The sequence below is a fragment of the Asterias rubens genome, chromosome 13 (genome assembly GCF_902459465.1).
Source record: "Asterias rubens chromosome 13, eAstRub1.3, whole genome shotgun sequence".
Lineage (NCBI taxonomy): Eukaryota > Metazoa > Echinodermata > Asteroidea > Forcipulatida > Asteriidae > Asterias > Asterias rubens.
In genome coordinates this window covers 1,563,360-1,573,882 of record NC_047074.1, presented here as the reverse complement: position 1 = coordinate 1,573,882, position 10,523 = coordinate 1,563,360, and the positions used below count along the sequence as shown (strand labels likewise).

Genomic DNA, 10,523 nt, shown 5'->3' with positions numbered 1-10,523 from the left:
GGTTTCCCCAGGCTTGCGAGCTACAGTGATTAAGTTTACTATGAGGCACTATTGGTTTCATTGCCAGATAATCACTTACCCTTAACAGATTTGGGGTGAGATTTGTTAGTTATCACCCCAAATTTGTTGGTTTAAAAAAATGACGAAATCTCAAAATTGTTAAGAAAAACTCCAATGAGTTGGAACATTTATTTACACAACACCATGACGTTTCAAGTGACTTTATTTACAATGTACAAGAGTAATTTTCTTACTTGAGAAGCATGTATAGAACAAATTCTGTTTAAAATTGAGCACAAAATGTCTGCCGGAAATGTAGGAAAATGTTGATCAAAATGGCTTTATCGAGACCCCATTATCGTTGAAAAGTAATATTCAAAATATCCATGACACAGAGTCATTTCACTTTCACAAAAATTAATCATTATTTAACATGATTTTTGAATAGAAGTTGGATTTTCCCTTGCTATCTTCCGAAATTCGCACAGTCATGACTCTGCTAGTCTTGAGCCATGACAGCTAGATTTCTACATCATGCATACGCTCTCTTATATTCATGCATGACGTCATAATTCTTACCCAAAATGAGGCTATAGGCGCATGTCCGCGAGAATTATGATGACTTAAGCCCGGTTCATACTTCCTGCGAATGTGAATACGAAGCGAATTTGACGTGAATTTGACGTCACAACTGTCCTTTCGCAGCGATATTCGCAAGTGAATTGCGGGGAGCTGAACTGCTGCGAAATTCGTTGCAAATTGTGTGACGTCAACATTCGCTACACATTCACATTCGCAGGAAGTATGAACTGGGCTTTATGCATAAATATTAAGAGAGGCGTATAGGTGGTCCCTAGCAATTAGCCGTAGCTGTAGAGGTTAAGTCGGATACGATCTATACCTAACCTAAGTGCCATACCTAACAACTCTTTTAATCCCTTACTTCAAATTGTTTTACTGAGCTATTTCAAAAGAATATGTTTTACATACAGCTCTCTGTCCTATACAAATAATAACATCAAAAGTACCATTCCTGAAAATTTAAAATAACTTTTCTTTTTCATCGAAAAGGCAGTGGACACTATTGGCAATTACTCAAAATAATTATTAGCATAAAACCTCATCTGGTAATGAGTAATGGGGAGAGGTTGGTAGTAAAAAACATTCTGAAAAAGGGCTCCCTCTGAAGTGTGTAGTTTTCGAGAAAAAAGTAATTTTCCACGAGTTTGATTTCGAGACCTCAAGTTTAGAATTTGAGGTCTCGAAATCAAGCATCTGAAAGCACACAACTACGTGTGACAAGGGTGTTTTTTCTTTCATAGTTATCTCGCAACTTCGACGACCGTTTGAGATCAAATTTTCACAGGTTTATTATTTTATGCATATGTTGAGACACACCAAGTGAGAAGACTGGTCTTTGACAATTACCAATAGTGTCCAGCGTCTTTAATGGGATAAAAATCAATATGAATTTGGTTCAAATTAATTAAAACTTCAGTGTTCTCCTAAAGAAAATAAAACAAAAATATGGCGACTGAAATCTAAAATAAAAAATAATAAATTCAAAATGTGGAATAAATTGACAAACACAATTCAAGAATTCTAACAGTAGTACTCAGTCAAATTTGTGAGGCTGTTCAAGCCCTGCCTAGCTGAAATAAGTCATTTGCCCCAAAAATATGCAATGTTCATTACTCTTGGCTGGTTCCCAACCAAATTCAGCTTAGCAAATAACAAAACTTTGTTAGCAAAACAATCATCCTCGTGATCAGATGTTCTGACCAAATTCAAAATTATTGTCTGCACTCCGCAAACTTCCAATAACATAAAACACCTCCCATCATTGGTTGCTTTGTTTTCAACAAATTCAACACTATTTGAATAGTTGTGGGACAATAACTGTGGCTATCTGTTTTTGTTTTGCATTTATGGCTTTCCGTAGTTTTCAAACCTCAGCTGGTGAACACCTGGGATGTGACGTTGTCGCAAAAGAAAAGGTCCACTGCTGTAGAGCATGAAATATTGAATAGCCTGGCCCCTTTCCTCCGTTAGTACTATAACCATTTCACAGCACACAGGGAGCCTGCCCAAGAAGTAAATAATCTACTCTGAACGGAAGATTTCCTCCGTTAGTACTATAACCATTTCACAGCAGACAGGGAGCCTGCCCAAGAAGTAAATAATCTACTCTGAACGGAAGATTTTTAAAGAGCAACTTTTCTTCCCTCAATGCTGATGGAGATTGCTCGAGGATTCTTGTTCTTACTCCGTGCCTTGGCGTCTTTAAACCGTTTCAGATGTTTGTCCAGTTTGGTAGGCTCCTTTTTCCCGCTCTGTGGTTTAAAAAAAAAAGGCCAACAAATTTGTGTTTACCCAAGTAATATATGCCTGTGATTTTTTTCACAGAACTCGGGAAAGTACTGAGTATATAGTGCTAACACATAGATGCAAATTTCCATCTGATAAATCAGTGCGGAACCCGCAGCTAAAAAAAGGATTCGAACTGCCTCTAGCTACCGGGCAATCACGGTGGACTAGTTGGCAAGACACGGTGGACTAGTTGGCAAGACACTTATCTAGAATTGCAAAAGGTTTTCAAAACCCACCCGAGTAATATGCCTGTGATTTGTTTCACAAAGCTCGTCACAGAGCTCGGGAAAGTACCGAGTATACAGTGCTAAAAACATATGGGTAAAACCAAGATTATCCTCTAATTTGTGTTTAAATTAAAGATTAGGAATACACGCTGAGAAAATACAAAACTTTGGTGACACTCATAAAGATGGGACCACTGGTTCTTACCTTTGAGAATTCTCTCTCTACGTTCCACTTTGGTCGGACGACGTAATCCTTGGTCGAGGGCAGAGGTACCCTAGCTCTGCCTACCCAACCCTTATCACCAGGTCTCAAGGCTCTGGTAAAACAAACATACAAACAAGTTACATGTATACCCTTAATAATATTAAAAGGAATATATTATAGAGCGCACACAACTAAAAAAAACGTTTTGATAAAGACACATGTAAACTGAGACACAACTTATTTTATAATCACCTTTCTTCTCCCGTAAGTGCTGTATCTATACTTTTTGGCGTGACAGTTGTCCCTTCTGTTGAACTGTAGAGAAGAAAGATCAATGGTTATTTCAAATGCCTCAAAAAAAACCTCCCACATTTACTTTCATGACAATCCAGTATCAAGCATTATGGCTTTGAATGCAAAATACACAGTCAAACCTCCTCCTACATCCACAACCAAATTATTTAAAGGGCCCTAACAACTGAAATGTTCAAACAAATGAATTGAAAGAAATAAAAAAAAAAAAAAAAATGACAACGCCTCCTACCTTAATCTTCGTTTCTTGACTGCGGAGAGCTGCGCTAAATCTCGCTCTTGCCTTTCTTCCTTCGTCATGGAATGAAAGTTTGCCTCGACTCCAAAAACCGGTCTTGACCAATCATCTGTGGCGAAAGATAAACAAGGGTGGGCAGCAGCCCAATCAAAATGGTCCTTTTAAAAAAATCTAATCAGACATGCAACTGTAAATTCACCAAAAAGGAGGAAATTACAAAGTTCCAATGGTTATGTACAGGTTTTTTTTTCAAGTTTGAATGGCATGAATGAAGATATATAAAAAGAGGAATTCAGCTGTTCTGAGACATGCATGATATATGAATAAGGTTGGCTCAGTGGTTTCTTTACCTGCCTTTCACCTCTGTGGACCCTGGTGCGAATCCCACCTCAGACCGGAGCCTTGCATGGTGATTGGTTTTTCAGTCCCAACCTGATTGCATGGGTTTACCCCATTGTTTGTGCTCTCCCACATTTTATAAAACTGAACATTTCTTCTTGTTTCCTGTTCATCCTATTATTGGCATTAATTACGCAGTTGGATGTGTAATCAAGTACAATAAGCTGGATTAGATTAAATAAGGCCAACTTAGATTGATATTTTTTTTTCATCATGAAAACATTAAAAGTGTTTTTCCAGTCATAAAAAAACACTCAATAAAAACATATTCAGTTTAGATCGGTTAGTTTACCTCCCACAAAAGTCCAATGTGAACACGGCTTAAGTCAAGGGGGAAGGGAGGGTAGATAATCTAACCCTAATCTCTGGCTGTAGTTAATCCTACTTACTTATTAATCTCCCAGCTAGATCTCGGCAATGTCTAAGCTCCTTCGGATGTCTGAAGAGGCACATAACGGCTTTGCCGATACCGCTGGTTTTTAACATATGCTGATCAATCGGCGGGAACTGTTAAAGATAGAAATATGATACTCGTTACATAGAACAGACACGCTACTTTGGAATTGAGAAGAAAAAAAATGAGGAAATAGCCAACCACGCTTGAAAGCACTGGACAGTATTGGTAATTACTTAAAACAATATCTAGCATAAAAAATTACTTGGTAACGAGCAATCGAGAGCTGTTGATAGTATAAAAACATTGTGAGAAACGGCTCCCTTTGAAGTAACGTAGTTTTTGAGAAAGGTAATTCTCACTTAAATATTAAGACTTCAGGCCTGAAGCCTTTTATTAGTCATCTGAAAGCACAATGAAGTTGTGCAACAAGGGTGTTTTTTCTTTTGTCATTCTCGTGCAACTTCGAGGCCCGATTGAGTCCAAATTTTCACAGATTTGTTATTTTATGCATAGTTTGGATACAAGTGAGAATACTGGTCTTTGACAGTTACTTAAGGTGCCTTCAAGCCTAATTTTTTGTTTCTCCTACCTCCCTGAGTATTTTGAGTAGTGTCTCTCTGATGTGTAGATTTGGAAGACTGTGATCCGGCAGCGGCATCAACCACTCCTTCATTACTTTCAGTACACCGCAATCCAGAAACGCAATCTGTAAATCTTGCCTGTGGACAAAACAAACGCAGCATTAAAATACCAAAAAATACAATATTCGTTATCCTCGATACAAATTTCCATCTATTAAATCGTTGCGGTACCCGCTGCTAAAGATTTCGAACTGCCCCCAGCTACCGGGAAATCTCGGTGGTCTAGTTGGTAAGACACTGGTCTAGATGCAAAGGTTGTGGGCTCGATTCCCACCCAAGGGGTGAGGGGTAAACAACTTACTTTCTTAGCTGTGATTTGACGGATGGAAGCATGGTTAGTTTTTTCGTGGCAGCTTTCCGTCGCTGATTCAACTGTCTGTCCTCCTGTTGATGTAAAAGACAAAAAAAAAAATTTTTAGTTTTTGTTTCTAAAATAAGTTCACCCTAACCTGGGCCCAATTTCATAGAGCTGCTTAGCACAAAAATTTGCTAAGCATGAAATTTCTTCCCTGATAAAAACACGATTACCAACCACATTGCCTGTTACTGGTATTCAGCTGTTGTTTGCTTATCCTGAAAAGCACGTGGAAATTTGGTTGGTAATCCTGTTTTAATCAAGGCAAAAATTTCATGCTAAGCAAATTTGTTGTGCTTAGCAGCTCTATAAAATTGAGCCCTGGGGAGGAGGGTAGAATTCAGACTTTCTGCTTCAGCATTTTCATGACATTCGGCCGAGATTTTACCTTGGCTGCCTCCATCATTTGTTTGATCATTGCAACGATGATGTCATCGTTATCGTTGATGATGTCACCGCCGCGTCGTCGTTTTCTGTGAGCTCGGTTCTCTGCTTTCTTCCGTTCCATCATAAGGTCAAAGTCCGACACAAAACTCCTGGAAAAAAGTTATAATTCCCGTTAGGAAAACATGGTACATCTTCATGAAAATCTGGCACCCAAAACTCCATCCCAGGCTAGACAATTTTTCACAACTCATTTTTTTTTAAACTGTTGATTATTGTCAACAATCAATCTTGCGTTAAAAAGCAAACAAAACGCCCCCCCCAAAAAATTGCTTCCACTCACCCCTTTGACTTCCCATCATCACCATCAACAACCCCTTCGTCAGAGTCTGAGTCCTGCGCCGCCGCGTCATCAGCCGGAGTAGCATCCTCTCCTTCTCCTTGCCCCTCCTCTTCCTCCTCCTCATCTGGAACCCCCTCTTGCTCAATGGTATCTTCCACACCATCATCGTCATCATCATCATCACTCGATAGAACAGCTGCAAAGGGTATACAAAACCAGAACCCAGTTTCACAAAGCTGTTTAGCAGAAAATACTGATTTTTCAGATTGACTAATTTCTTTGCTAAGCAAAAAATGAATAGGGCACCAGTGGCAACAATGTTAACCTTATAGAATTTTAGCTGGTAAACTGTTTTTTTCTAAGCAAGATTTTCCTTTGCTTAGCAGGTTTTTGTACTTACAGGCTTTATGAAATTGCTTACATTGTCAGCACAGCTCTATGAAATTGGGAAGAATTTTGAAAATGAAAAAGAAAATGAGGAAGAAGCAAAGAGGGATAATAAATGATACTTAACGAACCTGCTCGCTTCTTTTTAACAGGCTGTCCCAACTCAGCCTCTCCGAAACCCTGAAAGAAACAGATAAAAAGATTGTTAAACCAATGCTTTGAGAAAGAGCGACTCTATATCGCCTTGTAGGAGTTTGCAGAGTTCCTTTGACAGGAAGATCGTCTGAACTAACAAACAAACAAAAAACAAAAAAAACAACGGACAAAGAGAAAGTACCTCAAATTCTTCATCATCTTCTTCATCGCTGGAACCAAAGATGTCCGCGATGAGCTCCCCAACACCAGCCCTTAAAGAAAAGAACAAAAATCAACAATAAAATGCAAAGATTGACAATTCCTCAAACTTTCTCTACTTCCCTGGGAGCATACAACCCCAAGCTGCTTCAATTAGTGCAAATAAGAGTTTAATCCAACAGAGTACAGCCCTCTTAGGTACCATTTAGGCACCTGGGTTAAGAGAAGCATTCATGGTCAAGTACCTTACAGAAGGACACGGGTGTAATGACCGAGAATCGACACCACTCTCCGATAAGTCAACCAACAAACTTACTCTTCTTCATTACTCTCGTCCCCGCTGTCCAAGGTATCGTTGGGGGCTTCAGCTGGACTGTGGGGCTGCTCCATCTCTGCGTCTTCATCACCTCCGTCAGCCACACCCTCGTAGGCCACACCCACTTCGACCACACCCTCAGCAGCATCCTCGGCCTCTACGAAATCTACAGCTTCAGCTGCGTCTTGCTCAGGGGCCTCGTTATCATATAAGGGCACATTGTCTTCGTCTTCAACATAAGGCTCATAAGGCTCTGAAAAGGAAATTATTTACATCTTGCAATTTATCGTTTCAGGCTTCGAATTAACCCACAACACCCACAGCATTTGCAGTAGTGCCCTGTGCTTTTGCTGTGGTGCCATTTGCAAGGCTGCGATACAAGTTTACAGTTTCCTTAGAGAAGCCTGCATTTTCATCTTTTAGAGGGCAAGGCCATTTTCATTTAACCAAGGTCACTTCCATAAGATGTCTACGGGAAACTGTTGAAGAGGTACCAAGGCCAAGACCAGGGGCAACCGAAGCCATGGCCTCCCTGGCCTCTGTGTTATTCCAGGCCTGTCTCCTCGAATTGCTCCAAGGTTTGAGGCGGCAAATTATCTCAAGCTTTTGATTATAGGAGGATTCAAAAATGTAAACCACTGTCTTACCATCAACATCTGAGGTCTGCTGTCGCTCAGGATCTGGACTTTCCGGGCCCATCATGTCATCATTGTCTTCATAGGTGGTTTGCCTCCTTGTGTCTACCTCCTCTTCATCCTGCTGTGCCTCATACCGCTCTCCCTCTTCCTCGTACTCCTGCTCACCATGAGGCGCATCAGCTTCATGTTCTTGTGAGGTCGCTGCCTCTTGATAACCCTCCTGCCATTCCTTATTCTGTGCCTCGGGACTACCTCTCTCATCCTCCTCATACTCTTGAGGTTCGGCATTGTTCTCCACATGGTCCCTCTCGGCATCATCCTCATCGTTGAATTCCTGATGCTCCATGTCCACGTCTTCATCGACAACACCGTCCTCCGACCCGCGCGGTGACCCAACGGGTGACCTGCCCGGGGACACGCCCGGTGACCCATCCGGGGACCCGCCCGGTGAGCCTACCGGTGAGTAGTCCTCATGAGGTTCATACTCCTCCTCACCAACCTCTCTCGTCTCCGCTTCTGCCTCACTCTGTTCCCCCTGCTCCCAGTCCTCATGGTCGCTGCCTCGCTGCTCATCACCAGATCCAGCCTCATACGCCCCTTCATCTTGCTCCTCTTCTACCCCATCTTGATCCTCCTCAACCTCACCTTGTTCCTCCTCTTCCTCGTTATCCGAGGCATCTTGATAGTCAACCTCACCATCTTCAGCCTCCCCCTCCTCTGCTCCAACCTCCTCTTCCTCATCTTCTATCCTCCCCGTCTCCACCTCTTCTCCATCACTCTCCCTCGCTTCTCCTTCTTCGCCACCCTCCTGATAACCTTCTTCCCCCTCTTCAGCCTCTACTGCCTCCTGGTCACTCTCTCGTTGCTCCTGTTGCTCTCCTCCGTCGTCCTCACTTTCCACTTCACCATCTGAAGCCACCTCCTCGTTGTCTGATCGACCCCCTTCTCCTTCAGAGACGTATTCACCCTCCTAAGAAACAAAAAAAACAATACTTCATATTCAGTTCATAACTCAATATTCAGTCTAAAGTAAACCCAACAAAGGATTAAGAGCACCTGACTCAAGCCCCGGTGTTTCTTATGATATTATTATAATAATAACAGCATTTAGTAAAGCACATTTTCTAGCGGTTGCAAAGCGCTACAACATTACAAGTGAAAACCATAGAAGAAATATTTAACATAACTAGTTAAAGAGTTTTAAGATGGTTTTTGAACTGGGAGTCAAATTTGTTTAACGAAGTATTGAGTTCAGTGTGTAGGAGCAGTGCATATAAGAGAGAGTGGGTTTGAGTCCCTGTTGTAGCATTTGTGTCCTTCTTGAAAAGGACACTTTACCAAAATGACTTTATCCTTTGGATGGTACATTAGCTGTAGGTCTCCTAAGCTATGATCAGTAGAGCATGTCAAAGAACCTGGGACAATATCTTGCAGGCCTGTATGCTTCATTTTGAAAGTGCAAGGGCACCAAGGCATTTTCTCTTTGGAAAAGGGCACCCTAGGCCTAAGAGGAAATTGTATATTTCTACTGGAGCATTTCAAGGGCACAAAGGCATTGACCTTCATTGTCTCCGTGAGTATCGGGCCTGATCATGAAAGAGACAGGGTTAACCCCTGTGATTCTGGTTCATATCGCAAGCACCTTTGTTTACACAAGGTTTCCTCGGACTTTCAAAACCATGGCATTTCTTGCGACAAATGCTCACCTCTAAATCTCCAGCGTTCACTTCTGCGTCGCTGGCTTCAACTTCGCTATTTTCTTCAGCGTCGCTCTGCTGGTTATATTCACCCTGCTCAGCCTCACCCTGCTCCTCAGCGTCACTGTGTTCATCCATGACAGGTGTGCTGCCACCTTCACTCCCTGATGATGGACAAATTAAGCAAGTTATTCAGATTTTGTGGCTCATTTGTCTTTGAATTTAAAGTGTTTGGGTGCTTTTTGTATCTCACAAAACACAAATGTCCAATCAATCAATCAATCAATCAATCAATCAGAGGGAATTTATATAGCGCCAATCAAAGCAATCGCACAACATCGGTAAACAGTATTGTCCAACGGATTTCCGTCCAAAGGCCCACACTACCTGTATCACAACTTATAATATATATAAATTAAAATAACAAACCTGTGAAAATTTAAGCACATTTCGCCGTGTCATGATGTCATGACATGTGTTATAAATAAATCCGTTATTAATATTATTCTCGATATCGAGAATTGATAGTTGTTTTTAATGTATTGTAAAGCATTTCATGGAATAATATTTAAAGGGAACTCTTTCACCATTAACTTCTGTAAACCCTGTAGTGTAAGTGTAAGTTATTTTGTAAATCTGTGAACTTTTAATTTTTGTTCTGTTCAGAAAGTGTCCAATGGCTTTAAATTAAGTTTAAATTAAAATAAATAAAAGTTGCATAGTTCAATCATAATCATCATATGTTACTTGAATTATCACAAAATTCAGACCGATTTGAATCTTCATGGCCCTGACACTAGCTCTGACCATGGAGGATGGACATACAACTTGGTTTCCTGTGCTTTTGCGCTTAACCACCAATACCCTGCGCCGCGCTCTGAGACTGAGCTCTGTTCTGTTCAGTATCAGCGGCCAACAGCAAATAATGAACTTTTGTATGATACGCAATTCGCAAGGAGTACATGCAGGCAGCAGTGTGAAATTCCACAATATTGAACCAGCTACTTACCACTTTCGTCATCATAGGTTTCCTCCATATTTAATGGGAGGCACCTTCTGTCAACAAACAATAAACCAACGAAGTTACAGAACCGATTATTCTACAGTTTCAGCGATACAAGCAGACGATTTTGACGAAAAAACAAAAGAAGTTTCACGAATCGACGATCATCCGTTTGGTGGTTCCAGTTTTTTTTTTATAGCGGTCTGCTTGTATAGCGCCCTCTTTAGGCTGAAAGGAGGAATTAAATCGCGATCTAC

General features: G+C 41.0%; 1 protein-coding gene across 1 annotated transcript; it reads right to left on the bottom strand.

Moving 5' to 3' along the window:
* Positions 1–1,375: 1,375 nt before the first annotated feature.
* LOC117298457 (protein IWS1 homolog) lies at positions 1,376–10,520 on the bottom strand. The gene is made up of 15 exons (XM_033781728.1): positions 10,273–10,520; positions 9,273–9,427; positions 7,576–8,536; positions 6,929–7,181; positions 6,596–6,665; positions 6,390–6,438; positions 5,872–6,067; positions 5,533–5,680; positions 5,091–5,173; positions 4,738–4,867; positions 4,141–4,258; positions 3,347–3,461; positions 3,055–3,117; positions 2,803–2,914; positions 1,376–2,333 (listed from the first exon to the last, which is right to left on the bottom strand). Exons 1-15 carry the CDS (start codon positions 10,298–10,300, stop codon positions 2,205–2,207), a joined length of 2,610 nt encoding a protein of 869 aa, XP_033637619.1. The 5' UTR covers positions 10,301–10,520; the 3' UTR covers positions 1,376–2,204.
* Between the last annotated feature and the right edge of the window lie 3 nt (positions 10,521–10,523).

Bases quoted from the DNA above. Each gene is read 5' to 3' on its own strand.
- LOC117298457 (XM_033781728.1), bottom strand. From the start codon at position 10,300: ATGGAGGAAACCTATGATGACGAAAGTG. The intron at 2,915-3,054 runs GTGATTATAAAA...TTGTTTTACCAG, and splicing joins GCACTTACGGGAGAAGAAAG to AGCCTTGAGACCTGGTGATA. The intron at 2,334-2,802 runs GTAAGAACCAGT...TTTAAACCACAG, and splicing joins TAGAGAGAGAATTCTCAAAG to AGCGGGAAAAAGGAGCCTAC.